The sequence below is a fragment of the Meles meles genome, chromosome 18, assembly GCF_922984935.1.
Source record: "Meles meles chromosome 18, mMelMel3.1 paternal haplotype, whole genome shotgun sequence".
Lineage (NCBI taxonomy): Eukaryota > Metazoa > Chordata > Mammalia > Carnivora > Mustelidae > Meles > Meles meles.
This window is the reverse complement of record NC_060083.1, coordinates 10,536,933-10,564,664: the sequence shown is the minus strand read 5'-3', so window position 1 is coordinate 10,564,664 and position 27,732 is coordinate 10,536,933. Positions and strand designations below refer to the sequence as shown.

Genomic DNA, 27,732 nt, shown 5'->3' with positions numbered 1-27,732 from the left:
CTTGCTAAGGACACAGGGCAACCCCAGCCCAACCCCGGAACCTGAAGCACTTGAACGTGTACAAACTCCTTTCGGAATTTCCTTTATCCCTAAACCCCCCGAGACACGCGGGCAACCGGCCCCAGGCCTACGGCCACACCAGCCACACCACACCAGTCGGGGCGTCCCGACGGGGCCCAGCGGCCGGTAACTGTCCCAGCAGCCGCTCGGCCGGAACTGGCTTCCGAACCCCGCGCAGACGGACCCGACCCCGGCCGCCCCGCACATCGCAGGTTAGGGTAGACGCCGGCGCAGCCCCCGGGCGCGCGATCCCGCGGGGTGCCAGCTCCAAGCCTCCCTCCGCTCGCACCAGGGCCGAGCCTCTTCCGGCCCCGCCTCGCGCTCGCCGCCGCAGGCCCCAGTGCATGCCGGGGGTCGTAGTCCTTCGCGGAGGCCGGCGGCGGCCGTGACGTCATCGGTGCGCCGCGGCGCGGGGCAGGAAGGGGCCGCACGCGCCTGCCGCGCGCCGTCTGGGCCGGACCTCCAGTCGCGGCGCCCGCTCGACATGCCCGAGGAGGCGGCATTCCCGCCGGCCAAGAGGTTCCGGCCGGGCTGCGGGCCCCCCGGGGGGCGCATGCTGATGCTGCTGACCGCGGGCGGCGGCGGCGGGCGCCGGAGGCCGCAGCCAGCCCTGGCGCAGCCGGCGGCCGGCGTCTACCCCGAGGCGGTGGAGCGGCAGCGCCGGAGCCTGCCCATCTTCGCGGCGCGGGGGCAGCTGCTGGCCCAGCTCCGGGCCCTGGACAGCGCCGTCCTCATCGGTGAGTGGCCCGGGGGCTCGGGGGAGGAGCCCCGCCGCGCCCCCGAGCCGCCCCCCCGCCCGCGGGCCGCCCCCCACCTACCCCGCAGAGGGGCGAGCCGGGGACTCCGGGGCTCGGGGTCGGCCGGCGGGGGAGGGCGGTGCGCGCGGGGGCGAGCCTGCGGCGAGGGAGCCTGCGGCGGGGGAATGGGCCGGCCTGACGCGAGGTCGCAGCCTCTGGGGCGGCCTGGGGATTCGGGGCGGGGGTCTCCAGCGTCCAAGTCGGGACGAGCGTCCGGAGGACCGAGCGGATGAGCCCGCAGGAGGAGGGAGACCGGGAGGGCGAGAGTCAGCGGGCTGGAGTCGCAGGAAGAAGGGGGACAGATGCAGCCGCGGGGCCCCTGCGGGAGCCGAAAACGGGCCCCTGGACTTGGGGGGGGCGGGGTGCCGAGTGTGCCTCCCGCGGCGCGCTCCTCCGGTGGGCGGGGTTGGCGCGGGTCCGTCACCGGGTTGCGGACTGAGTAGGCGGGCTGGGGAGGAAGGCGGCGAGAGCGGGCTTCTGCAGGAGGGAGGGAAGGGAGCGGAGGGGAAGAGCTCGGTGGAGGCCGAGGCGAGGACGGAGAGCCGGCAGAGAGCGCGCAAAGACGGGGGGCGCGTGGAGGGGCGGGGGGTGCCTGGAAACAGACCAGATGCGAGCGGGCCAAGAACAGGGGGAAGGACGTCCTGGAGGCCCAGGGCTGGCGAAAGGAGGGGAGCATGGGTGTTGCTGGGAAGAGGCTGGAGGGGAGGGAGAGGGAGGGCCCACGTGAGGACCTGAGTTCTGTGGAATAGGTGCGGGAGCTCTGCTGGGAACGGCAGTCACAGGGCCTCAGGTAGCCTCTTGGGGAGGAGGGGGACGCGCCAGGCTGCAGAAGCGAGAGCGGGATCGCGGGTATCGCAGGCGTCCAGGGGCATTGGCCCCACCACAGACGCCTGTCTTCATCTGCACAGACGGGCTGTTTTGCTTTGCCATGCGCAGGGGTCAGGTGGAGGAACAGAAAAGGTGGGCAGGGAGACATTGATCCGCATTTGGGGTTTTGCCTGGTAGAGTCAGCAGGAATGCAGCAGAGTAATCACAGTCTTCGTCTTGATTCTGGGCTGGGTTGGGAGAATGAGCAGAGCAGGAAGTGCAAGCGCCAGGGCATGTAGGACTCTAAGGTCAGAGGCGCTTAGTGGTAGCCTGAGGGGAAGGATGCCCAGGTTTACCGAGTTCATTGTTCCATTTGGGGACAGTTAGAAGAGCCCCCTGAGGGTGGTGTATGCTGGATGCTCAAGCTCAGGGAAGAGACAGGTAGACCCTCCCTGCCCTCCAGGGCTTGTGGTGTTGGCACACCGTGTGCGTTGGTCGCACAGTGTGAGTTGGTCCTGCGGGAGGAGAGGCGTACAAGGTACCAGAGATCGAGTGGGAGGAGGCCACCAGGGCAGCCCCAGGGAGAGAGTGTGAGCTCTGACTCATCCTGTAGAGTGTGCCGGGCAGACCTGTGCCAGACCTGGTGACAGCAGGCAGGTGTGGGTAGGGGCGGGGCCAGAAGGAAAGGGCAGAGTCTGGACTGGAATGGGGGGGGGTGGGCGTGGCTCTGGGTGGGTGGGACTACATCTCATTTATTCTTCTGAGAAGTTTTCTGTAACAGTTGCGTTTCCTCCTTAGGTTTTCTGTGCAGGTTACCAGTTACTGAACATTTACATTGTTTCCAGCTTTTTGCTGCCCCAACAAAGTTGAATAGCTCGAGTGGGAAGCTATATTTGTCTGTGCCTTTTTATCTCCTCAGAACCAGTTCCTGCAAGTGGAAGTGTGCCTGAAGGCTATAAACATTTTAAAGGCGTTTCTGATACAATGTGGCTTTCTGAGACCAATTCGAGAACCCTGCTCCAGCGGCACACAGGAGTGCCTGTTTTCCTGGGGCTTTATCCACTTCGAGTTTGGTGAACTTTGTGTTAATTTGCTCGTGAGCCAGATTTGTCTTCTGTCTCAGGGGAAACCGGCTCCGGGAAGACGACGCAGCTCCCACAGTACCTCTACGAAGGGGGGATCGGCCGCCAGGGCGTCATCGCTGTGACCCAGCCACGCAGAGTGGCTGCCATCTCTCTGGCCACTAGAGTCTCCGACGAGAAGAGAACTGAGCTCGGGAAGCTGGTACCTCACCTCCTTCTCTGCTGACAGCCCGCCCGCATGGCACGTCTCTGAGCCGGGCTCCGGGATGCCGGAGGCTCTCTCTTCCCTGGCTCGCTCAGGCCTGAGTCTGTCACTCGTTCCTCCGACGTCACCTGTCTGTGCGTTCGCTTTGTGTTCAGAGTCTGTCGGCAAGTCGGATGAATTAGTTGCTTTCCGCGAGTGTTCTTGAGGCTTCAGTAACCTGTGAAAGCTCTGTGTGTCTGAGATCGTAAGCTCTTCTTTAGCTTGCAGTGTGTGCAGAGATCGAGCCCAGACCTGTGGGTACGGCAGCTTCGCGCACATTTGCGCACTTTGCTTTAAAACATCTTACCTTGGGACACCTGGGTGGCTCAGTTGGTTAAAAAGCTGCCTTCGGCTCAGGTCATGATCCCAGCGTCCTGGGATCAAGTCCCACGTCGGGCTCCATGCTTGGCAGGGAACCTGCTTCTCTCTCTGTCTCTGCCTGTGTTCACTCTCGCGCTCTCTCTCTCTCTCTGACAAATAAATAAAATCTTAAAAAAAAAAAAAAAAAAAAAAAAAAGATTTGAAACATCTTACCTTTTCGTGTGTGTCCGGAGCTTCACTTTAAGTTTCTCAGCAGCTGGAGCGAGAGTCTAGTTTCAGATTTTTTTTTTTTTAAGATTTTATATATTTGACAGAGACAGCAGGGGGAGTGGGAGAGGGAGAAGCAGGCTCCCCTCTAGGCAGGGAGTGGGACGGGGGGCTTCTTCCCAGAATGTGGGGTCATGACCTGAGCGGAAGGCGGACGGCTAACGGCTGAGCCCCCAGTGCCCCAAGTTTTAGTGGTGCTTATGATTGCAGTTAAAGAGACCCGTCCACTGCCTGTCCGTGCCCGAGGGCGCGGGGCCATTCCCCAGGAGGGCTCACGTGTCTGGGGGTGCCGGCACCTAGCGGCTGCTCAGCCCGGGCCCACTGAGCCTGCGGTTCCTCGCGCAGGTGGGCTACACCGTGCGCTTCGACGACGTCAGCTCAGAAGACACCCGGATCAAGTTCCTGACAGACGGCATGCTTCTGCGGGAAGCGATCTCCGACTCTCTGCTGCGCCAGTATAGCTGTGTGGTCTTGGACGAGGCCCACGAGCGGACGGTCCACACCGATGTGCTCTTCGGGGTGGTGAAGGCCGCCCAGAAGAGGAGGAAGGAGCTGGGGAAGCCACCTCTCAAAGTAGGTGTGGCTTGCGTCTGGGAGAGGGAGAGGCCTTTGTCCGGGGCAGCTGCCCACCCTGCTTCGGACAGGGGCTGGTCACTGGAGGCGCCCCTGGATAGGGAGGGGCGGGTATGGCCTGGCCCTCGCACTCTTCCCTCCTGTGCGCAGGTGGTCGTCATGTCTGCCACCATGGACGTGGACCTGTTCTCACAGTACTTCGATGGGGCGCCCGTGCTCTACCTGGAGGGTCGGCAGCATCCCATCCAGGTGCTCTACGCCAAACAGCCGCAGCAGGATTACCTGCACGCTGCGCTTGTCTCCGTCTTCCAGATCCACCAGGTACAGACAGTGTGCCGCGTGCACCTGCGCATGTAGGGCTCAGCTTGCCGTCAGGGGCGCGCTCCCTGCGAGAGGAAACGCTGCCGCCCCGGGCTCCCTGGGAGCTGGGCCCTTGCTAAGGGTCGCTGTGTCCTGCTGCTGCTTTCTGGCGGCGTCTCGCATCCGCTCTAAAGGGGAAAACCACTCAGCTCTGATCGGCCTCGCACCCTGGCTGAGCCAGGAGACGGCTCGGTCAGAGCGGACTGCAGGTGGGGTGCCTGCGCAGCGCTGCCCCCCCAAGGAAGGCGTGTGGGCCGCTGCGGCCTCGCTGTGGGAGAAGCTGCTGTCCACCCAGTAAGGGTGGTCCTTTAGAGCTCTTTGCTTTTTCAGAAAACCTGAATTACAGAAGCATTTCAAAATCTCCTTTTGTTAAACATTTACTTAAGTTTGAGCGATTAAATCCCCTTGTTTTGGTTCCCCTCATAAAATTGACTATTCGTACCTTCCCATTAACTTTCTGAAAGAATCCAGAGGCAAATCTTTTAAAAACGATTTTTGTTTTAATATGAGTGGTGAGTGCGTAAAGTCGAAAAGGGCAGTATTTCTAAGAGGGTCATAAGAACCAGCAGCTGGGGTGCATGGGTGGCTGGTTCCCTGAGGCCTCGGGATCTTCATGTCTGCTCAGGTCGTGATCTCCGGGTCAGGAGCTCCGCCCCCTGGAGGGGGCGGGTTCCTCTCAGCCTGGAATCTGCTTGAGATTCTCTCTCTCTGCCTCCCCTCCTCTGCTTGCCGCTGTGCACGCACCTTCTCTCTGTCCTTCTCAAATCAGTCAGTCGGTGTTAAAAAAAACCACCCAGCAGCTGCTTTTGCTTCCCCGTCCAGATCCCATTGTTTCGGGGGACCTGGTGGCTCTCTTAACTGTTTCCTCTGGACTCGGTGTTTCCAGCAGTACCCGCCCACACTGCGGGTCTCGGTGCTGCTGGTTCCCCCAGGCAGATGAGGCTACACCCTTAGCCTCCCTGGCCTCCTGCTCCCCCAGCCCCTTAGCATAGACACATCTCATGATTTTCAGGCCAGTGGGGGGCATTACAGCATCAAGACCTGTTGCCAGCAGGGCCTGTCCTGATGCCTCCTTCCTTATGCGACATAGTTCTACTGGTTTTCTGCATTCCCGTAGCTCATTTCTTCCCAGGTGTTCCAGCATCTACGGTCTGTCTGCCTGTCGCCAGTATCTTTCCTGCATTGGCATGCCGTCCACTTGCCCCTAGAGCGCCTTGTGCTGCCTTTCCACAGGGCGGGCAGCTCCCGAGCCTTGGCGCCGCTGTCTGGATGGGTCCTGTGCCTCTGGGTTGAAGTCCATTCTGGCCTCCTGCGCAGCCGGTTAGAGGAGGGCAGGCTGTCCGGTTTCCCCCTCCGGTGACCCACCCCTGCCTCAGGGCCGAGTCCCAGGCCTTCCTGTCTTCTCCAGGGAGCAGGGCCAGGTCTTGTCCCCAGAGACCCTTCAGACCTCACCCAGGCTGGAGCACCCTCGGCCCAGTCCTTCCGTCCCCCGTCTCTCACCGCTCGTCTCTCAACACGGCTCTGCCGCGGCGTCTTGCTCTGGGCGCACCGCCTCCCTGTGCGTAGAGGGAGGAACAGGCCCGCGTGGGCCGCAGGTACACTAGATGCAGGGCTGGTTTTAAGTGTAGCTCACTCGGGTGACCGCTCCAGGCGCCTTCGGCGAGGGCGTGCTCCCTGGGGACACACCGAGTGTGGCCCACGTACCTCTCCACAGCGAAGAAAACCCCTCTGGGAAGCTCGCTCGTGACCGCTCTCTGTTGCCACAGCCCGCGCTCTGGCAGGCACCTCCTGAGGCAGCGCTTCCTGTCCTGCAGGAGGCGCCTCCTTCCCAGGACATCCTGGTGTTCCTGACGGGGCAGGAGGAGATCGAAGCCATGAGCAAGACCTGCCGAGACATCGCGAAGCACCTCCCGGACGGCTGCCCCCCCATGTTGGTCCTTCCTCTCTATGCCTCCCTGCCCTACGCCCAGCAGCTCCGCGTCTTCCAGGCAGCCCCAAAGGTGAGCGGGCACCCGGCCTGTGTGGCCCCGTCCCCAGGCACCTGTGGGGCGGGATGCTTGGGTACCAGATGTGCGAGCTGCCAAGCCGCGGGACTGGAAGACCCCGGCCAGACGGAGCTCCCGGGCCTGGTGAGAACGGGGGGAGCGGGGAGACCGCGGCAGGTGGGGTGGGCACAGGCAGTAGGTGACTGGCGCATGAGGGGCTCTCCCCAGTCCAACATAGACCAGCTGCCTGCGCTGGCCGCACCGCGTATCACAAGCGCTGGCCACCCTCTGCCGAGCTGTCAGCGTGGGGGCGGTCCAGTCGTGCCGACATGGAGGCCCCGAGAAGCGGAGAGCGTTGCTCCGAGTGGCCAGTGGGGCCGGGGATCTAGCCACGCCTGCTCCTTGTGCATCTCATCCTCTCAAAGAAGCCTTAAGGACAGGAACCTCCGCGTTCAGTGTGAAGAATTCCCATCAGTCACGCGATCCTCATTCCTGGAGCGCGCGTGGGCTGTGGGAGCTACGAGTGGACGCTGTGAGGCCTCGGAGTCGGGTGTGTCACTTTCTGGTTTCTTCCCTGCAGGGCTGTCGCAAAGTGATCCTTTCAACCAACATCGCTGAGACCTCCATAACCATCACGGGAATAAAACACGTGGTCGACACAGGCATGGTTAAAGCAAAGACATACAATCCTGGTGAGAATGGTGCCCATGAACCCATCTTTTCCCCACAGCCTCTCCCAGCGAGCGCTTCCTGCTCAGACTCGCTGTGACCAGGGCGGCACCGGCAGCGCAGGTCACACAGGCTGAAAGCAGTCAGGTGCAGGAAGGGGGATGGCAGCGGGAGCCAGGGGCCAGGCGGGACAGGCTGCGGGCCCAGGCTTCGCCAGCTTGAGACTCCTGAGCAGCTGGATGAGGGGGCTGTGCGGCCTGGAACCCCCGACACGGGGCGGGAACTTTGTTGGAATGGACGTTCGAGCTCCAGGCGTCCCAGGAAGGAGACCGCCCAGGCCGGGGTGAGCGCCCGGTGTCCCTGAGGGTGTGTGCTGGGAGCTTATTGGATGCGCTGGTCCTCCCCTCTGCTTTCTGCCCGGCTTGGTGCTACGGAGGATCAGAGGCAGCGGGGATGTCTGAGGACAGCGCACCACCAAGCGTCTGAGGGTGTGGACTCGGAGGTAGCGTGTGGAAGGACTTGTCCCCTCGGGCCTGCCGCAGAGCACACCTTTATCCAGGACCCCTGTTGCTGTGACTCCTGGGCGTGACTCCATCACACCACCTCGAGATCCTCTGACAGTGGAGCCGGGAGGGCCGTGCAGGCCGGGCCCCCTGACATCTCCTTTCCGAGGCAGTGACCGTTGGCCAGCTACCCTAGTTTACTGGAGACGGGGTTTGGGCACTGAAAAGCCTGGCGGCCTGGGAGACTCTTGGTCCCGGGCAGATCGGCGCAGCTCTGGCCCTGTGATCTTGGCGGGGACCTGTGGCCCCAGGCATGCGGGCTTTCTGGCATTCCGAAGATTCATACCCTGCGGTTTCAGTGTGGAGCCGGTCTGTGCTTTCCCACGTGGCCTCGGGCTTCCCGGACTCGCGTGCTGCGGGAAGGCTTACTGGGGTTCTGAGGAGCACTGCTTTGTGCCCGCACCGGTGAACCCGTGTGATCTTTTGCGGGGCGAGGCCTCATGCTGGCCATTCTCCCCGCAGACAGTGGCCTGGAAGTGCTCGCTGTGCAGCGTGTGTCCAAGGCCCAGGCGTGGCAGCGCACGGGCCGGGCTGGCAGGGAGGGCAGTGGCGTCTGCTACCGGCTCTACACGGAGGATGAGTTTGAGAAATTTGAGAAGATGACCGTGCCGGAGATCCAGAGGTGAGCGCCCCTGCACCCCTGTCGCCCTGCGGCTCCAACCGGGGACCCGGAGCCGGTGCGGCAGCTGCGCGTCTGCTCCTCGCAGGTGTAACCTGGCCGGCGTGCTGCTGCAGCTCCTCGCCATGAAGGTCCCCGATGTGCTCACCTTCGACTTCATGTCCAAGCCCTCTCCGGGTAGGCGGTGTCTTCATGCAGGGCCAGGGCCGTGGGAGGACGGGACCTGCGAACGGCTGGGCTCTCCAAAGTGCGTCTGGGGCCGTCGCCTCTTTCATTTCATTTGGTACATAAGCTTGGCTGTTGGGGGGGGAGGCGGAGATCTCCAGGGGGGATTCTGTGCCCATAGCGCCTCCTGGGCTGGAGCTGTCACTTCCTGTCAGGCCTTGGGGGTCATTTCTTCTGTATTACGCCATGAGAAACGCTGCTTTATCCTTCGGCAGGTGACGTGTGGCCGGGGTTGGAAATGCAGGGCGTACGAAGGGGGCAGTAGCAAATGTTTCTCAGCTGGGCCTCACGCGGCCTCTGTCCCACGGCCGTGCATCTCTGTTTCTGGCGACGCGGGTCCCGGTGGCGCCATGAGTGTGGGTGTGTGGGGGTTTCGTGCGTGTGAGGCAGCGGGGTCACAGGACATTGCTGTGGACGGAGCTGAAGACAGGAGTGTCCCCGGCCGCTGCACCCCGAGGACCGGGGTTGGATGCCGGGCGCTCGGCTCCGGAAGCGGAGAGCGGCTGCAGCTGCGTGCTCCTCTCCCGGCTTTCCTGCAGATCACGTTCAGGCTGCGGTTGCCCAGCTGGACCTGTTAGGTGCTCTCGAACGGAAGGACGGCCAGCTCACCCTGACTCTGGTGGGGAGAAAGATGGCCGCTTTCCCTTTAGACCCCAAATTCGCCAAAGTAAGTCACCTCGTCCGCTCAGTGCCCCTTCTCTCTGACACATCTCGTGCAGTGGTCACCTGCGCCCCCGGTGCCCTAGCTTCCCCCTTCGCTGTTGCCTCAGAGCAGCTGTGACCCTGCTTTGCGTCTGACGCATGCTGCTGTCGGGCATGGGAGTGAGAGCCACGCTAAGTCGGGAGCCCTCCCTGAGGACTGTGGGAGCCTGCGGGCAGGTCGTTGGGTTCCAGAGAGCAGGCGGTGGTGGCTGGAGAGGCACCGGGCCTCCGAGGCCGCAGCAGGGCGGCCGCATGGGCAGCGTGGACGGACTGTGCTCAGCAGGGGGAGGTCTCAAGGCGCACCATTGTAATTTCTGTTTGCAGACCCTCCTCCTCTCCCCCAAGTTCCACTGCACCGAGGAGATCTTGACCGTCGTCTCCCTCCTGTCGGTGGACAGCGTTCTGTACGACCCTCCCTCCCGGCGGGACGAGGTGCAGGCCGTCCGTAGGAAGTTCATGTCCAGCGAGGGCGACCACATCATGCTGCTCAACATCTACCGGGCCTTCAAGAACCTGGGCAGAAGTAAGGTCGGTCTCGGCCGGGGCCTTCTCTCCCGCGGTGCCTCCTCCCACATGCACGAGCTTGGCGCTCACCTGCCCAGCTGGTGGAATGTCCCGAGCCCCCCGTTGGTGTGTAAAGGCCTCACCGGGGAGACCCGCAACGCCGACCTCCGCCCCGCCCGTGTCCCGCTCGTTCTCACCGGGCAGGGGCCCTGTGTGTGGCATGGCCCGGCTTCTCTACTACAAATGAGCTTTCTCTCCCCTGCCCGGCCTGTGTGCCCAGTAGCGTTCGCCTGGAGGGTATTTCGGTTCCTCAGACCTGAATGGGAACAGCATTCTAGAACCCCACTGTCTGAAGGCAGAGCCATCTGTGAGCCCTCCCGCAGGCCAGAGCGGCAGACGGGGAAGCCGTTAATTCGCACGGAGATGTCTTTCCGTGCTCCCAGACCCGGAAAGCGGCCTGCCTTACACGGCCCTGATACCATAGTCCCTGCTGCTAACAGGTGCGCGAGATAAATGCAGCTGAAGCCCGGCAGCTCCTGTGGCAGTTCGAGGCCGGGACGCCTGGCGCGGCTCCTTGGTCAGCGTGGCTCCGGGGGGGGTCTGCGCACCTCCCGGGGATCAGCGCATCTCGGGCCTCCATGCCGCTCTGGGCCGGGGGTCGAGTGGGCCCCTCTGCGGGGCTCGCTGCAGAACAGAACACATGCTGAGCGCTGTTTTTGCTTTTCCCCCTTTTCCATAAAAGCGAAAATCCTGTTGTGCTTTGTGAGGTCAGCGGAAACAAGTACTAAAACAGTTGTTTGCGGCAAGTGAGATGGTATGACGCAGGCATCGTGAATACCCTGCAGTCTCTCGTGCCCGTGAAACCCACCCGGCATGTGCGCCTCAACTCTGCGTCGTCTGCTCGGGTCTCAGAAGGAAAAAAGCCACCGCTTGGGTGTGGTGGCTGCCAGCGTCCTGCTTCGGTTGCCTCGGCTTATGTTTGAGGACATAGGATGCTGTGCGTCCAGCGAAAGCGCGGCCTGTGGGTGGGCAGCCCCTCTCGCGTGGGCCACCGCATGCCTGACTCTGGCCTGGTGCACGGAGGCTTCCCGGCCGTCCCAGCTGGGGCAGGTTCCCATTCCCACCGTCCGACTCTCTCAGATGCTGCGTTTTCGTCGAGTCAGTGCACCTCTCAGCTAGTTTAAGCTGCCGTCCGGGAGCGCTCTGGTGGCCGGCCTCTCCCCGACCTGCACTGGATGCTCAAAAGCCCGTGTCTGCAGGGCGGCTGTTCGCATCCTTGTCCTTTGTCCTGCCGACTTGTTGGTCATTGTCTCATCGACACGTAGGAGTTTTTTAAATGCATTCTGGGGTAATGAATCCAGAACGTGAGAGAATTTTCGTCTGTGTGCCCTTACGGTTCATACTTTCTGACAGAAAGCTGTTTTCCTCTATTTATTTTTGGTGACTGACATCTTCCTTCCAAATTCAGTTCTCCCAAGTTCTCTTACTACTTTCCTCTGTGCAAGTGGCAGGTGTGCTGACCCTTTCTCTCCCACTCAGGACTGGTGCAGAGAGAACTTCGTCAACAGCAAGAACATGGCGCTGGTGGCTGAGGTCCGAGCACAGCTGAGGGACATCTGCTTGAAGGTACTTGTCCCACGCGTTGGGGAGCGCCCCCGGGCCCCTCATCCGAAGTCCTCGCCTCTCCGCTGTCGGGTTCCAGGCTTGCCTGACGGCCACTGAGACTGGAACCTACATACCTGCGTAGTTTGTTCCAAACCGCAGCCAGTGAAAGGAGAGACCAGCAGTTAGTGGCAGGACTGGGGGGCTCCCCGGAGGCGGTGACAGCTGAGATGAAGAGGGTCCCTCTCAGGCGGGGGACAGCAGGTTGCAGAAACCAAAACCCCTAGAGGCGTCTTGGAGGGAGAGGTGGGGAGAGGTTTCTCTGGGAGGCTGCAGACTGCAAATGGTTGAACCCCACAGGGACAGGTCAGAGATGGGGGCAGTTCCTCTCTGGCCGCTCCGTGCGCGCCCCTCCCGCTTCCTACCTTCTGCCTCTGAGGTGATTGCTGTCCCAGGCCTTTCCCCCCAGGGGAGCCGCAGACCGTGGTCAGGCAGCGGGGTCAGGCGGTGTCCACCAGCAGCCTGCTTGGCCGGTGCCCCCCGGGGTTGCAGCTGAGGGGCGGGATCTTCTGGAACTGGTGCTGGGGGGATGACCGCGGGAGGCGGACAGGGGAGGCTCGGGGAGGTGCTTGCTGGAGGGGCGCTCCAGAGCAGGAAGGGTAATTTGGCCGCAGTGGGAGTGCGGGAAAGGCCCTTCCCTGAGGGCTGCGACTGGCCATCCATCCCCCTCCTCGGCCCAAGTGCATCTGCGCCCCTGCAGCCCCGCCAACGGCCTCCTGCAGCAGCAGCGCCCGCTGGCCGGGCTGGCGCTGGGGCTGCGTCTGAGCCTGACCAGGGCTGGTGTCTGGCGCCCACTTCTCCCGCCACAGATGTCCATGCCGATGGTGTCCGCCCGCGGGGATGGGGAGAGCGTCCGCCGTTGCCTGGCACACAGCTTGTTCATGAGCACAGCCGAGCTGCAGCCTGACGGCACGTACGTCACCACGGACAGCCGGCAGCCGGTGGCCATCCACCCCTCGTCCGTGCTTTTCCACTGCCGGCCGGCCTGCGTCGTGTACACGGAGCTGCTGCACACCAGCCGCTGCTACATGCGCCACGTGTGCGTCGTGGACGCCGACTGGCTGCACGAGGCCGCCCCCGACTACTTCCGGAGGAAGCTGCGGGCCGCCCGCGACTGAGCCCACTGCCCCTGACTGCGGAGCACCCGACCCCCAGCCGGGCGTGCAGAGCCCGGTCCCAGCGGGGTTCCCCGCCTGCCACGTGGGGGCGCAGTGACGGCCCTTGCAGGGTCTGGCTCAGGCTGCTTCGTCGGGTGCCTGACTGGGACGTGCAGGCTGTCCTGCCTCCTGTGCCGCTCTCTAACGTGAGACTCCCCAAGTCCTTGTGATAGGGCCAGGTTTCCCGGGAGGGGACTCCGGGGTCGCAGAGCTCAGCTGTCCTTGGATGTGTCTTAAGGTCTGTAGAAGTTTGAGGAGGGACGTGTTGTCGTCTCCTCCCTCCTGATCTGCACCCCCCAGGGTGCCAGCCTCCTCGTCGCTGCCTCCAAGCACAAGGGGACCATCGAGCATGGCCGCTGGCCGCTGTTCTCCCCAGCTGGGCACGTGTGACCCCGGGGGTGCGAGGACTGGCCAAGTCTGTCCCGGTGGGGCCTGCGCAGAGAGCTGTCGGGGCGGCTGGAGGGGGAGGGCCCATGGGGACCCGGCCGCACCTGGGGTCCCATCTGCTGCCCCCGGGCTTGGGCTCTCACATCTCATTCGTCGTCTCTGTGTTTCCTTCTTCGTGGGACACAGCCAGGCTTCCTGCGTGAGCCGGCCCCCCTTGGGGCCACAGTTCGCACATCTGTGGGGGTCCCGGAGTCTCCAGTCTCGTCCCGGCCTCCTGTTCCGGGAAGGGGAGAGACACCAAAGGTTCTTCTTCACTGTTGAATCACCAGATGCAAGTCAGCTTTTCCAGAGCGTTTGCCGAGAGAGAAGCCGACGCAGCGTTTGTATGGGGCTTCGTGGGTCAGAACACGGGTGTGCAGTGTCTCTGTCATTCCTTATCAAGTGGACCACGCGGGTCCGAGGCAGGGGGCCGCACTGCCCGACACTGCGCAGGGACCACGGGCGGTCTCCGCTCCAGGGCGCGGGCTCGGCCTCCCCAGTGTCCCTGCGGTCTATCCCCACTGCTGCGCCGCATGTGGCCGGAGCACCCCAGCGGCTGGCTGGGGCCGCGGGGTCCCCGATACCCATCTTCCGCACTCTTAGACTTTCAGCTGGCTCTTCCGCAGACCACCTCGTTGTTTACAGTTGCTGACTTTCTGACGAGTTTTTCAGAAAAATTTTTAAGTGTATTTTTCTCATTTCTTAATAGAGGCCTAGGACGTTCAAGCTGACTGGGGAAAGGAATACATTGTATTTTTAATAAAATGGGAATCGTGCTGGTAAGAGCGGGGAGTGGGTGATGACGTGTCGGCACGTTCTCTGGGCTTCCTTGGGCGAGGGCAGCGCGTGTCCTGCTCAGAACCCGTTCCGAGAGGGAGCGCAGGGCAAGGAGCTGCCCGCAGCTTTCGCGTTTCTCTACAGAAAGAAGTTAGTTGCTGCAGCATTCTGGCAGAGTTTTGATACAGTAGTTTTTTTACTGGACTTGTGAAAAAGTTCATTTTTAACCTAGCTGCTCAGGGAGTGAAGCAGGTTGGAAACCGCGTTCTGACCACGAATCACAACACGGAAATAAAATGCTGCTTACATCGACCTGCGGCGGACACTGCGCTTTCTCTTGAGAAACTTTCTTAGAAGTTCCACGTCTCATGGTGACATCGCATCACGGTTCCTGAGAGATCTCCAAGGCCAGCTGCCTCTTCTCCAGGCTGGGCCCACTCAGGGTGAATCACCACGTCCCACGAGCAGCTTTGTGGAGGGAGATGCCCTCCTCAGAAGCCCGCCGGCAGGGCAGTGCAAGGGACAAGCCACCAGCATCCGGTCCCTGATAAGGGCCTGTGGGGGGGGGGGCATCTCCGCAGGTGGGCAGGACTCAGCCCAATTCTCCTCCCAGAGACGTTAGTCTGTGAGCATGGGACACGCTGCTCTGACTGGAAGTGAGGGTTTTATAGTGTGATGGGAGCATTAGAGCTTGTGGGAGAAAACCCTACCTTTGTTCAGGCTTCCTTTGTATTCTGAAGGCCTGTTCTTGCTGGCAGGGCCGGCTGCAGGGGGACCGCGGGCCCTGGGTATAGTGTCAAACTCCAGCCGGACCACAGGCTCCATTAAAGATCAGTCTCGCACGCCGCGTGTGTGGCTCTCCTTTCCTGGGTGCATAGGATGTATTTCAGTATTCGTCTGATCTTGGCCACCATCTGGGAGGACTGACTTTCTTCATAGGATCACGGGCTCTCGGAGCACTAGAACCTGACCAGGTCGGCAGGAGGGCTGGGAACGGGGGAGTTCTCAGGCTGACTCCCGGGGGGAGCGAGCAGGGTGGGAAAGGGTGCCCTCCAAACGGAGGGAGAAGCAGAGACGTACCAGTGCCTGTGCACTGAGAGGTCACCCCTCGTGTGTGTGTGTGTAATCAGCATGTTAAATGTCCACCCCAAGGCATTTTCAGCGTTATAACGTGAGAAGGTCATCGAAAGGCCCACACTGGGGTGCACCGTGGCACCCACCTTGGCGCAGACTGGTTTGTTGCGGTCTTACTCATAAAGGGGAGTTTTGTCTGGGCATGTAGAGGTGGACATGAGGTTGTGCAGGAGGGGGATCAAAAAAACCGGCCTTTCCGCGCATCCTGTGTTATGTTAACCTTGCACAACTCCCAGGGCAAAGACTTAAAAGTCTTGAAGCGAGGTACGGGTGGCCCATTGCAGAGCCAGTGTAAATGGGGTGGGCTCTGGGGCTCATTGATTGCTTTTGAAACAGTCGGGCAGTTTTACCACGATTTTTAAAAATTTTTTTTTAAACTTTAGTTATTTGACAGCACAAGCTGGTGGAGTAGCAGGCAGAGGGAAAGGGAGAAGCGGGCTCCCTGCTCAGAGCCCAACATGGGGCTCAATCCCAAGACACCACGATCATGACCCAAGCCAAAGGCAGACACTTAACCTACTGAGACCCCCAGTCCTCCCTTTCTTATTTCTGATGTGGCTTAATTTCTGCTTCCCCTTTGTTACTTTGAGTCCTTAACTACTGAGCCTTTTTGCAACTTTGCCATTCTGACGCCGCCTAGTTCTGCCAGAAGCTGCTCAGGGGAGTAGGGTGTAGGTCACTGAGCATAGCTTGGGGGCCTGAAGTGACCTCGCTGGTGTATTGAAAGCTTTTTCTGGGCCCTTCACTGCTGCTCCCAGCCTCCTGGCCCCAGAAATGCCGTGCCTTTGGAACTGGGTGCACGCTGGGAAGTGTGTTTGTGCATACGCGGGAACGGAGGTACACGTCCGGGTGGGGTGCACGCAATGGGGGTTTACTCACGCTAGGGGAGGGTTGCGCACGTCGAGGCGGGGTGCACGTTGGGGGAGGGTTGTGCATATGGCCACGGGGTGTACGCAGAGGTGGGTGCACGCTGGGCGGGGGTCGCAGGGATTCAGGGGGTCCGCCCCGGAGCAGAGCGGCCCGCAGGGCTCGGCGGCGCTGACCTCAGAGGCGTCCAGCAGGGGGCGCGCCTAACCCGGAGGCTCGCGCGCGCACTGCGCCGGCGCGGAAGTGCTCCCGGCGGGGGCGGGACTTCCGGCGGCGCGCGGGCCGGGATCTAGGGCCTGGGTTCGTCCTTCGCACCCGCACGTGTCCGCCGCCGCGATGCTCCCTCTGCTGCGTCGAGTACCCCGCGCGCTGGGCTCCGCGGCCGCCGTACTCCGCGCCGCGCCCGCCCCGCCGCCTCGGCCGCTGCTGCAGCCCGCGCCCCGGCCGTGCGTGCGGCCCTTCGGGTCGCTCCGAGTGCGCGCCGGCCTCCTGCGCTCCCGCGGGCCCTGCGGCTGCGGCTGCGGCGCGCTGCACACGCAGGGTGAGGCTCGGGCCGGGGGTCGGGGGCGGAGATTCGGGGGCCGGGGGCCGGGGGTCGAAGTCAGGGGCTGGGGATCGGGGGCCGGGCCGGGAGCCTGCCCCGCCGGTGGACCACGCCGGGCTGCGGCCGCGCGGGTGGCGTTTCCCGCCTTCCCCCCTGCGGGTCGGCGCTTCGGGCAGCGCCGCTTCCACGCCCTTACGGCCGGCTTCGCCCCGCGCCTGCGAAGGGAGCTCTGGGGGGGCCGGCCGTCGGGGTCGAGGGCAGGAGGTCATGTCTGTGCGTAACTGGGAGCTTCTGGCTTCGCGTGGCGGTGGGACTTCCCTGTCGGAGTCCTTTTCCCAGAACTGGGCTCGGCCTGGCGCTGCGGGCACCCAGCACGGTCACCAGTCCGCGTCCTGAGGCCTAGCGGGTGTGACTCGGCCCGTTCCCGAGGGCCGGAGTCCCTTCACCAGAAGGAGTTACCAGAACAGCCCAGAGGCCAGATTTCTGGCTGCAGTTACCCCCCCTCTCTCCTTTTTAGGATTTGAACTAACAAGCTCTTCTCTCTGTTGCTTTCGGACTTTCACTGTAGGAGATAAAGCTTTTGTGGAGTTCTTGAGTGATGAGATTAAGGAGGAAAGGAAGATCCAGAAGCACAAGTCCCTCCCCAAGATGTCAGGAGGCTGGGAGCTAGAAGTGAACGGGACGGAAGCCAAGCTCGTGCGGAGAGTTGCCGGGGAAAAGTAAGTGCGGGGACCCTGCGGGCCGCCGTGACCAACTCCCTGAACTTGCGGGCCTGCCCTGCCTTCTACCAGGACTGCCTTTAGTAGAGCAGGTCCTCTGACGCCCAATGTCCAGGTTGGTCATTTGCTGCTCACAGATGTGCTGCGAGCTGGCTTATTCGGTAAGGCAGGAAAGGATGTCACTGGAGGTCTCATGGACCATAGAGGCTGTCGCCCTGGTCAGGCCGTGCCTGAACGCAGACACACAGACTCAGATGCTTCTTATTCTTCTAAAGACGTATTAGAGCACAAGCAGGGGTGGGGGTGGGCAGCAGTAGCAGAGGGAGGGGCAGACTCCCCACTGAGCAGAGACCACCCCGCTCCCCATGCTGGACTTGATCTCAGGATCCTGAGATCATGACCTGAGTCGAAGGCAGACGCTCAGTCGACAGAACCACCTGGTTGCCCCAGATTCAGAAATTCGTACAGTGCTGACTGAAGCAGATTGGCCTCAGGTTTGCGGTGCAGACTCTCGCACTGGGGTGGGCTCTGCTGCGGGAAGCCACGTTGATAGCAGGGAACACGCAAGCTACGGGCCTCCCATGTGAGCGGATGAGGACACAGGGCTGTGAGTGTCCCTGCGAGAAAGGTGAGGAACTTCCCACCTCGTTCCACTGCTCATCGTCTGCTCTTTGAGTAAACCTCTGTACCTGCTGTAAAGGAGGGGTCTGCTTTTCTCTGCCTCAGGTGTGTGTCGGTCCCCCCCCCCACACACACTCTGACATCCTGAGCCCTCGTCCTGGGGTGAGTCACAGCCGGTTTGGGGTCACTGTGGATCGTGTTCCTGTGACTGGAACTGCACTTGTGCGCCCAGGAGCTTGGCTTGGTCGGCACAAGGGCTGAGGAGACAGGCTGTGTGACTGACCGTGACTGCTAGCTTTGCGGGGCGGGACAGCGGCTTCCTGGCAAGGCAGCAGGTGGGGATCCTGAGCGAGCCAGTGCCGTATGTCCCCTCCCTGCTGCTGCCCTCCCGGCTCCGGAGCAGGGTTGGGTGGCAGAGGATTCTTGCACCTGAACTGTCACGAGTTGAGTGTTTCCGGCCTGCTTCGTGGTTATACAACTTCTCAGTGCTGTTTTTGAAGAATGGATTTGTGGGGGGCTCAGTCGGTGCAGCGTCTGCCTTCGGCTCAGGTCATGATCTCGGGGTCCTGGGACTGAGGCCCGTGTCGGGCTGCCAGCTCAGCGGGGAGCCTGCTTCCCCTTCTGCCTCCCTGGCACTTCCCTTGTTTGTGCTCTCTCTCTCTCTCAAATGGATAAGCTCTTTAATAATAATTTTTTAAAAAGGAGCAGCTCTGTAGGGCAGCATAGTGTCAGGGAGCCCCCCTCCTCCCCGCGGCCCCTCTGGGTCCTCTGCTGAGGGCAGCCCTTGGGTGCCTCTCTCCCCCTCCCGCCATGGGCAGATTTTTGCAGGGAGGAAAGGTGTTAAAGGAGGCTTCTGTTGGGTCCCACCGCTCTCTGGGCTGCTCAACGCCCACGGTTGGCCCCTATCCCCAAGATAGGGTGGGCGCTGGCTACAGGCACGGGAGCCCGCCCTCCCCTCCTCCGGGACTGCATTTGGAGAGATGAAGTGGGGCCTGTTGACTTCCAGCAGCTGGCGCGGAGCCCGCGGCCCGCAGACTCCATGCTGGGGCTGCGGGGGTTTGCCACTCACGGTTCGGACCCAGAGTTTCGGTCGCTCTTGTAACTGTAGCCACGCTCACTGCTGGTTCGCTCAGCTGCAGCGTCCCCCTCAGACCATTCTCTGCCTTTGCAGGGTCACCGTTACCTTCAACACCAACAACAGCATCCCATCCACGTTTGACAGCGAGGAGGAGCCGTCCCAGGGGCAGAAGGCGGAAGAACAGGAGGTGAGCAGGCTGTGCTCCGGGAGGGCGTTGGTCTCCCTCGCTCCTCTGCCGCTGGGGACAGGCAGGGCCACGGTTGTCCTTGGGCCTTGACTCCCCGAGCTGCGGTTTTGGGCTTCGGTACCAGAACCATGGGCCCCGCAGGTGTGGGCTCTATGCCGCGGTGGGGAGGAGCCGAACCCGCTTGTGCCTTCCCACAATGGGGAGGCTCATGTGGAGTGTTTGTCAGGGAGGAATGTTCTAGCGTGTCAGGCTGGCTGTAAACACCAGTTGGGGAACTGGTGCGTCAGAGACTGATAGCTGAAAGGCGGACAAGGTGTTTACTCTGGCCACGGGCCCTCCTGTGTGGACCCAGAGGGAGTCCGGTCTGCACACATTGTGGGGGGCCGTGGGCCTGGTCTAGGGACCAGCCAGCGTGGGGGCTGCAGGATCTCTGGACCATCTCTGGGCCAAGCAGAGAGGATACCCCCTGCACTCCTGGCTCCACCACCCCGACTGTGATCTCCCTGACACGGGACGGCTCACCACCACTGGGAGGGCCGCTGGGATTGCTCAGCTTTAGGATGGCCACTTAGCCCAATGTGCTGGCCTGGGTCCTGCCCTGGGACAGAGGAAGAGCCCAAAATGGGCAGCGGGAGTGACATCTGGGAGGTAGAGGCCAGCTTCGCAGTGCACGGATGGACTAACAGGCCTGGGGGACAGCAGACCAATTCACGTAGCTGGACCCCGGCTCCGATTTCTGCACTTTAAACCAGGGACGTTCTGTAAACAATCGGGGCTAACGGCTGTGAGACCCCATAGACATGTGAGCCTCCACCCGCTAAAACCGGGTTCAGAACTCAGGGAGGGACAATGGGAAGAGTGTAGCCCAGTCTCCGGGACAGGCTGGTACATGGCTTGAGTGCTGTGGAAGGTTACAGGCTCCTTATCAAGGGGCAGGATCATGGAGGGGTTTAGAAGTGGCTAAGGACTGTCCTAACAGTGGTGGTCGTCAGATCCCCGGAACCATGAGCCCCCCAGTTCAGGCAGCGGACTGACGCGCTCTCGCTTCCCTAGCCTGAACTGACGTCCACACCCAATTTCGTGGTGGAAGTCGTCAAGGACGGTGGCAAGAAGGCTCTGGTGCTGGACTGTCACTATCCGGAAGACGAGGTGTGTGGGGTGGGGCGTGGGGTCCCGGAGGGAAGGGTGCGGGTGTGTGGGGTGGGGTGGGGTGTGGGGTCCTGGAGGGAAGGGTGCCGGCTTGTCCTGCAGAGACCAGGGAAGCTGAGGGGGGGGCAGGGGTGAAACCTGGGGAGATGGCCGCTGTAAATGGTCGGTTGGTCCTGGGAAAGCCTTCACTTTCCCCAAACCGTGTCTCTTCTCAGGTTGGGCAAGAGGAGGAGGAGGAGAGTGACATCTTCTCCATCAAGGAGGTGAGCTTTCAGGCCGTCGGCGAGTCAGAGTGGAAGGACACGAATTACACGCTCAACACCGACTCCCTGGACTGGGTGAGTGCGGGCAGGGGTGTGGCGCGGCGGGGCAGCCTGGCGCCTGGCAGGGGAACGGCCTGGGACCAGGAAGTCCCGTCTGTCCTCACAGGCCTTGTATGACCACCTGATGGATTTCCTGGCCGACCGAGGGGTGGACAACACGTTCGCAGACGAGCTGGTGGAGCTGAGCACAGCCCTGGAGCACCGGGAGTACATCACCTTCCTCGAGGACCTCCAGGGCTTCATCAAGACCCAGTAGAGCAGGCGCCGAGCTTCACCAGCACGAGCCTGCTCGGGAGCCAGACGGACGGGGGCTCGGAGATGGTTTCCTTCCTGCTATCATGAAGTGTGATTCAGATTTAAATGACTTCTGTTGCGGTCTCATTTACCCTCGTTTATTGAGTCTCTACAACCCTCCTGCTCCGAGATTGTCTAGTGTGATGACGGACAATAAAATCGATCAGTTTCCTCCGTTGTCTTTGCTGTTCTCCTCCAGCCTGCGTCCCAACACACCGAGAGCGCAGAGGTTTCAGAGTTTTAGTACAAAATCTGGTATAAGTTAAAGGTTGGTATTTATAAGGGCCTGTCCCAGACGGAGCGAGTCGTGTCCCTCAGTAGAGCGGGGAGCGGAGGTCGGTGCTAGAGGATCACAGCCCACGTGTCGCAAGCCTGGATTTGGACAGAAGAGAGTCCTGGTCACACACGCCATCTCCGTGCCATCCAAGTCTCAGCAGCAGGGACGCCGGGGTGGCATTCAGATGCCATCACGAGAGGGCCTTGGTGGGACGTCTGCACGTGGGACGCCACCCTGCAGTCCCAGGACAGCGGCATGTGTACTGGGACCTCGAAGCTGTTCCCAGACACGATTCCAAACAGCCTCCCCACAGGTCACTGGCGGCTCTTCACGGCCTCACGGGGAGGTGAGGCTCCGTCGCCTGAACCTGGGACGGACGGGCGTGCCTGCTGCAGGCAGAACCCAAGCCCACCGCCCAAGCGTGCCAGCATGCCTTCCTGGGTCTCCCCTCAGTAAGGGCGCGTCGACCATAAAACAGTCTCCCTCGACCCCCAACACCACGCAGAGGAGCCCGCCCGCCCGCATGGCTGACACCCCGGCTCTCTGGCGCACTCCGTCCTGTGACACCTCACCCGGCCACGTCCTCACAGTAACTTGCACCTGCTCCTCCACGGGGCCCTGCACATCCCGGCTGAACCCGAGTCCCCTGAAGCGAAACCAGAGGCCTAGTGACCTCAGACGCTGATGGACGCCTCTGCCCCTCCCTCACTCCTGTCTCATCTTTGCTGTGACTCCCGGTCGTTCCCCCCAGCGCTACCAATCCCGCTGCTCGGAGCTGCGGGGCCCAGGCCATCCAGGGAGGGGACCCTGGGACTGGGCTGGGGTCCGTGAGGATCCTTTGCCCCCATACCTGTGCCTTCCGCTGCCCCCCACTCCACCTGAACCCCCGTCTGCACGTGCATGAGGGGCCTGCCTCTGGGCGGGGGCCAGGAGGACACCCGTGTGTGTGATCTTGCCACCCAGGACAAGCGCACGGGCAGATCCCTCTGATAGTCCTGCGGGGACACAGCCTCAGGCCCAGGGAGAGCAGGAGTCAGGCCTCCAGGACGTGGTGCCCAGCCGGGGTCACTACACACGTGTGCAAATCATCCCAGAGCCAAAGGCCTTTCGGAACCAGAGCTGTGGGAGCGAGAGCATGTGGGCCGGAGACCCTGAGCATTCACATTCGAGGCTCGGGGGTGCGTCTGGAGCAAAGGGAGCGGCCACCTGTTCCTAAACTCCACCCGCTGTGCTCCCTGCCCCCGACCCAGAGGCCGGCAGGGCCCCACCACTGAGGCCCCTGCTGAGCAGGGAGCGGCAGGGGTCTCCAGCACCCACTCCGGTCAGTGTCTGCCTGCTGTCCCCAGTAGCCGGGCCCACATCCACCTCATGATGACAGCACGGGGCCCGCTGCACGCAGGCAATCCCACCGTTTCCTGCCCCCGCCGCCCAGCCGTCTGGTAGCTGCAGGGCCTCCCGTCCTCGGCGACCTGATGCCATCCTATTTCCTTCCGGCAGACCCGCACTGGCACGGCCTCTGGGTGTCCCGAGCACGGAACCATCGGCCAGGTCTGATTGCGCCACTTCCCGTCAGCCGGGCCTCCCCCTCTGTCCCCGCCCTTGGGGGTGACCATGGACCTCCTAGTGTAAGTGACACGTTACCTCAACTCTCCACGCAAGTAAATTCCTCAGAGACTAAACTGCACTCGTAAACATCTCCCCATCTCAAAAGAACGCAGTAACGTAAAAAGAGAAAGAAGAGGAACATCTACCCACTTGTATGATTTCTGCTGGGATGGGAACAACGCCAACCAGGGCTGGTTCTGCCACAGGGTCCCACGGGAGGCTTACCACGCAGCTCATGAGAAGACTGGGCTTTTCTTCCGTCCCGTCCATGACCGAGAACTCAGGCGTGTGCGGACAGCGTGCACCGTGTTCATTCACACTGTCCTCTAAGCAGGCTCGAAGCTTTTGCTCCGTCAACCCTGGAGACTAGCAAATAAGCCAGTTAAGCTGCAACCTGACTCCACTCACCTCCGAGCCAACAGCCTGAAAATCCCGACTCCTCAAGCCGCCCGCTGGGATGGCTCTGCACAGCCTTCCAACGCGCTCACGCTCCTGGCTGCGCTAAACTCCGTGACCGCAGCACCCCCTCTGGGTGACTGCTGCCCCTCACTCCTGCCTGAGCAGCACCAGGAGGGCATGGGGCCGCCGCCTCCCTGGTCCCTCTGCCCCCCGCGGCTGCCATGTCCTTCCCAGGAGCCAGCACCGCGGGGCCCAGGCCCGCCGCGCTCTGTTAATCATGCCATCACACGTGTTCCGGAACCCGGCAAATAGAATGAAAACAACGCTTTTTCCTCTTCTTCAAAGGCAAGGAGTGGAAAGTTTAGCAAACGCTCAAAAGGAGGGCTTGTTTAAAGAACAGAAAAAGCTGCTGAGTCAAGTCAACGATGGAGAGGACAAACTCGAGAGGACAAACTCGAGTCCGCACTCCGCTCCGCCGTGCACTTTACAGAAGCGGGACGGGGAGGGCAGACCTGCCCCCTCGGGGCCAGACAGACATGACTCAGCTCCCATCGGCAGAGCCCCGCCTGGGGCCTGGCCAGTGCGGGTGTGTCTGAAGCAGAACGCGAGATGAGATGCTCGTTGTCCCCATTCCCCACTGCAAACTGTCAGCGCCGTCGCGCCCAGTAAGAGGGTGCCTTCGTGCTTCAGGACCACTGAGGCCTATGTTCGAGTCTAGCTGAGTCTTCCTACGTAGAAACTTCACACAAAGGCAGATACAAGTGTTTCCAGCTCTCCCTGTAAAGGTCTTGAGCACAGGGCGCTCACCAGCGGGGACCAAACGGCTGGGACAGCCACAGTGTGCGCCCATCCCCGGGCCAGCTCCGTGGGGCCTGTGGGCCCTGTGGGCTCTGTGGCTGCTTCCCAGACACCTGCGTGAGCTGGCCAGGGCGCCGGGAGCAAACGCACCCCATCGGCTCCAACACCAGCAAAGGGCCTCTGGGAAGAAGGGACACGGGATGTGTGTGTGGAACACTCACGTGCGAGGAGAGGGACAGGCCACACGGACACGTGACCACGCCGCCTGACACTCTCAGGTTGGACCTGGAAGCAGAGCCGGCATCACAGCGCGCCGGGGCCGGCACCGCAGGACCCCCAGACCCTTCCGGACAGCCAGCCTGCGGGGGGACACGCCGTCCACCCGTAACACTGAAAGGGGTTTGGAATCTCTTACCTCGTGCACACAGGACAGATGAGGGGGTTCGCTTCCCACTCGGCCAGCATGACACTGAGACCGCGCTCGTCGAACTGCAGGCTCTTCTCGTACTCGCTGAGGAGGCGCCGTTCTGCAGGGCAAAGGGCGGCTGCAGCGCACTTCCCGCCTCCCGCCCCAGGCCTGTCCCGCAGCCCAGCCTCACCCACACCAGACAGGGAGCCCGGCAGGACCCCGCCACCACGCACAAACGTTCACTGCTCTGCCCGGCTTCGTCTTGCTGGCTCCCTCCCCTCTCGCCTATCCTGCGTGTGAGTGAGCACGAGACACGCAGCCCCAGAGGCATCGGGCTCGGCGGGGGGGGGGGTCACTGGAGAGCACGGACCCTGCCTGGGCACTAAGAGCGGAGTTTAAAGCGATCTGTTCCCTGACATCCGTACGCCCAGTCTGTGCCATTCACAACCCGTGTTCGCTCACGTGGCGAGCACACAACCACACCGAGGATCCGGCAGGAAAGAGGGGCAGCTGTGCCAGAGACAGGTCCCTGTGCTGCAGGTCTATGCGGTATCTACACGGCTGCGCCAGCCAACCGCAGCCCGCAGGCCACACCAGCCATCGGTCTTCTAAATCACTTCCTGCTGGAACACGGCCGCGCCCGTGAGGCCTGTGTCTATTGTCACCGCACAGCAGGAGAAGGCGATCACACAGGACACGGAGCCTGAGCACCAGGCCCAGGCACAAAAGACTCATTCTGGGGAAGAGCCAAGACTTCAGGGTCAAAGCAGGGATTTGGGGCCTGGAGCTGGGGGTAGAGGAAGGCGGCAGTCAGGAAGGTGTTCTGCTTTGAAAAGTGCTCAGGGCCAGGCTTGCTAGAGGCAGGTGGAGGGACCCTGCCCGAGGTCACCTTGGTCAGCCAGCTCCTGCTGGATCTCCTCAAGCACAGTCAGGTCGCGCAGCTCCTCCAACTGCAAGAGAAAGTGGAGTCCCCTCAGCCAGCAAGTCCCGATGACGGGGGCTCGGGAGGCTGGTGTGAAGAGCTCCGATGCCACAGAGAAGCCCCGCCTGGTCCTTCCGTAGCAGGTGCCGCCCATGGGGCCATGGCATCCCGCCGAAAGGCCATCAACAAATGATTAAACCACCCAGTAACAAGATAAGGGCCCCGCATTTGGGGGAGACGCTAGAGGGCAGTAGCTAAGTACTTGTTCTGCCAAAGCTCCGGAGCGGCTGGGGCCTTCCTAAGCCGGCCGGCCTCACTTCGGGCCTCTGCGAAGCAGGCACAGACCTGAAGGGCTCTTGTGAGCAGGACTGTGCAGCCAGAAGTCTGGCCTGCGCTAGGACACACAGTAGGCTCCCGATAACACATCGTGACTACAGACAGCCCTGATGCTTCTGGAACAGCTGGCCGAGGTTTTCTCACACCGTGTCACGGTGCGGACCGCGCTCTCTTCTGCATGGGGTCAGGCTGAGACTCCGTGAAAGCAGAGCTCAGAGGCACAGGACAGGTAAGGGCCCAGCGCAAAACCAGGGTTGGAATTCCAGAACCAGGGACGTCCAAGCCAGGGCTCCTCCTCGCACACAGTAAACAGTTTCTGATCCACACCAGGCCCGCGACCCTGGCCAAGGCAAGAGTCAGAAAGCTCCTGGATGCCCTCTTGCACAGAGAGATTGCTAGCGCAGGTCTGCTAAGTCAGAATTTCCAGCGGGGGAGCCCTGACATCTTTGTTTTTAGTTTTGTAAGATGCGATGACACAGAATGTTGGTAGAGTGTTGATGTTTAAGAACCACGGATCTAGAAAAGTCTAACCTAAAAGACAGAAGCGCCTGGGTTCCAAGCAGCTGGAATCCTGACGGGGGGCTGGAGGGTGGAGGGTGACTGGGACCAGAGGACCTGGGGACACAGGGCAGGCCCTCTCAGTGCTGTAGCACCCTCCCTGGAAGCAGGTGTCCCATTCTGACCTGGGTCAAGGCCTCTGGACAGCTGTCCCTGGCCCGCAGAGCGCTCCACTCTTCTTCCAGCACCTCCTGCACCAGAAGGGGGTTCTGAGCTCCCCTTGGTATGTTGCCTCCAGCCTGGCGGTATCTCTTCAGGAGCCTGTCCCGGCTGTTTCTCATTCTCTCCAGGCATCCCTTGGGAGGAGAAACAGGGAGCGGATCCGGTAAAAACAAAACAAACAAACTTAGGGGTGTCTGGGTGCTTCAGTCAGTTAAACGTCTTCCTTTGGTTCAGGTCATGATCCTGGGGTTCTGGGATCGAGTCCTGCACTGGGCTCCCTGCTCAGTGGGGCGTCTGCTTCTCCCTCTCTTTCTGCCCTTCCTCCCCTCCAGACACATGCACTCTCTCTGAAACTCTAAAAAAGTTTTTTGTTTTCTTAAACTGTTACACCAACTGAAACTTACAAACACGAAATTCCAACCCCAACCCTAATTATTTTTGTATTATTTCTGCTCAGCCCTTATTCACAGACAAGGGAAGTCATCACGGTTTATGTATTCCATTCAGCACATTCGGATTTTACTTTATTTTAGAGCGAGCGCGCGAAAAGAGAGTGTGAGCTGGGCGAGGAGCAGAGGGCGAGGCTGAGGGAAGACCATCCAGCAGAGGCCGAGCCGAGCAAGAGCCCGATGCGGGCCAGATCCCAGCACCCTGAGATAGTGACCTAAGCCTAACCAAGAGGAGTCGGAGGGCTCCCCGCGCCACCCAGGTGGGACTCTCCGCTGCGCTCCGGCGGGACCTTCCTGCACCAGGTGTTCAGCGGGGGGCGACCATCCCTCGCGGGCATGTGGCAGCGCCGAGCCCCGGGACCCGCTCCGCGCTCCGCGACGCAGGCGGCTTTGGCGGCGACTCCCGGGAACGCGCTGCCGCGGGAACGGTCCGGGGCGGCGCGGGGCCGCCGAGACTCCGCAGCACCGGCCCGGCCGGCGTGTCCGCAGCAGACGGCCGCGCCCGCGGGAGGACAGCGGCCCCCCGGCCCCCGACGCCAGCAAGCTGGGGCGCGCGGGGCCCTCGCAGCGCGCGGCAGCCGGGCCGGCTCCCACACCACCCCCCCCCCACCCCGCACGCAGGCCCGGGAACTCCCGCAGCGCCCGGCCCGCTCCGTCCCGTTCCGCCCCGGGGCCGCCGCCGTCCGGCGCCTGCCTCGCACGGGGCGGGGGGGGGGGGGAACGAGGGGAGGGACGGTGGCCCCGCCGAGGCCTCCCAAGCCCCGCACGCACCTGCCGGAAAGCCTCCTTCCACGGCGGCGAGCCCACCGCTTTGTACCGCCAGCGGCGCCCCGAGCCCGGCGCCTCCGCCATCTCCAGTCCTCGGGGGCCGCGGCCGGGAAGCCCCGCCCCCGCGGTCGCGCAGAACCCTGGGAGCTGTAGTTTCCGGGCGCTCCGCGCGCCCGCCCGCGAGGCCTTCTGGGAGGTACCGACCCGCCCGGCGACCCCGAGGAGGCGGGGCCGCAGTGGCATCTGTGAGGTCAACCCCACCTGGAGTGAGGGAAGTGGGTCTTGAGGGAAGGCTTCGGACGCCTAGGCTTAGCCAGGAGAAGGTGTCCACAC

General features: G+C 62.2%; 3 protein-coding genes across 6 annotated transcripts; 2 read left to right on the top strand and 1 right to left on the bottom strand.

The window, feature by feature from the left end:
* The first annotated feature begins 463 nt into the window (after nt 1-463).
* On the top strand, nt 464-12,561 carry DHX33 (DEAH-box helicase 33). 3 transcript variants are annotated; one of them, XM_045985510.1, is made up of 12 exons: nt 465-797; nt 2,788-2,948; nt 3,924-4,151; nt 4,302-4,472; nt 6,326-6,511; nt 7,077-7,188; nt 8,191-8,350; nt 8,436-8,524; nt 9,112-9,239; nt 9,599-9,797; nt 11,318-11,404; nt 12,250-12,385. In XM_045985510.1, exons 1-11 carry the CDS (start codon nt 545-547, stop codon nt 11,368-11,370), a joined length of 1,740 nt encoding a protein of 579 aa, XP_045841466.1. In that variant the 5' UTR covers nt 465-544; the 3' UTR covers nt 11,371-11,404; nt 12,250-12,385. The 3 variants fall into 3 exon arrangements, 2 of the variants coding, with proteins under 2 accessions (XP_045841466.1, XP_045841465.1); XM_045985509.1 differs by having other exon boundaries at nt 466-797; nt 9,599-9,802; nt 12,250-12,561; XR_006815938.1 differs by lacking the exon at nt 12,250-12,385 and having other exon boundaries at nt 464-797; nt 8,436-8,594; nt 9,599-9,802.
* Nucleotides 12,562-16,061: 3,500 nt separating this feature from the next.
* On the top strand, nt 16,062-20,887 carry LOC123929918 (complement C1q binding protein). The gene is made up of 6 exons (XM_045986079.1): nt 16,062-16,342; nt 16,914-17,064; nt 18,857-18,950; nt 20,004-20,099; nt 20,315-20,437; nt 20,529-20,887. The coding sequence occupies exons 1-6, from the start codon at nt 16,138-16,140 to the stop codon at nt 20,676-20,678; spliced, it is 819 nt and encodes a 272-aa protein (XP_045842035.1). The 5' UTR covers nt 16,062-16,137; the 3' UTR covers nt 20,679-20,887.
* RPAIN (RPA interacting protein) lies at nt 20,800-27,531 on the bottom strand. 2 transcript variants are annotated; one of them, XM_045986080.1, is made up of 7 exons: nt 27,403-27,531; nt 26,146-26,316; nt 25,094-25,154; nt 24,211-24,322; nt 24,017-24,080; nt 22,824-22,964; nt 20,800-21,088 (listed from the first exon to the last, which is right to left on the bottom strand). In XM_045986080.1, exons 1-7 carry the CDS (start codon nt 27,481-27,483, stop codon nt 21,059-21,061), a joined length of 660 nt encoding a protein of 219 aa, XP_045842036.1. In that variant the 5' UTR covers nt 27,484-27,531; the 3' UTR covers nt 20,800-21,058. The 2 variants fall into 2 exon arrangements, with proteins under 2 accessions (XP_045842036.1, XP_045842037.1); XM_045986081.1 differs by lacking the exons at nt 20,800-21,088; nt 24,017-24,080 and having other exon boundaries at nt 22,829-22,964.
* Nucleotides 27,532-27,732: the final 201 nt, after the last annotated feature.

Excerpts from the sequence above, each read along its gene's own strand:
- DHX33 (XM_045985509.1), top strand. The coding sequence starts at position 545 with ATGCCCGAGGAGGCGGCATTCCCGCCGGCCAAGAGGTTCCGGCCGGGC. Across the intron at positions 9,803-11,317 it reads AGAACCTGGGCAGAAGTAAG|GACTGGTGCAGAGAGAACTT; the intron begins GTCGGTCTCGGC and ends TCTCCCACTCAG. Across the intron at positions 11,405-12,249 it reads TGAGGGACATCTGCTTGAAG|ATGTCCATGCCGATGGTGTC; the intron begins GTACTTGTCCCA and ends CTCCCGCCACAG.
- LOC123929918 (XM_045986079.1), top strand. The coding sequence starts at position 16,138 with ATGCTCCCTCTGCTGCGTCGAGTACCCCGCGCGCTGGGCTCCGCGGCC. Across the intron at positions 20,100-20,314 it reads GTCACTATCCGGAAGACGAG|GTTGGGCAAGAGGAGGAGGA; the intron begins GTGTGTGGGGTG and ends GTCTCTTCTCAG. Across the intron at positions 20,438-20,528 it reads ACACCGACTCCCTGGACTGG|GCCTTGTATGACCACCTGAT; the intron begins GTGAGTGCGGGC and ends CTGTCCTCACAG.
- RPAIN (XM_045986080.1), bottom strand. The coding sequence starts at position 27,483 with ATGGCGGAGGCGCCGGGCTCGGGGCGCCGCTGGCGGTACAAAGCGGTG. Across the intron at positions 24,081-24,210 it reads ATCTGTCCTGTGTGCACGAG|GTCCAACCTGAGAGTGTCAG; the intron begins GTAAGAGATTCC and ends CTCTGCTTCCAG. Across the intron at positions 21,089-22,823 it reads GTCTTCTCATGAGCTGCGTG|GCTTGCGACACGTGGGCTGT; the intron begins GTAAGCCTCCCG and ends GTCCAAATCCAG.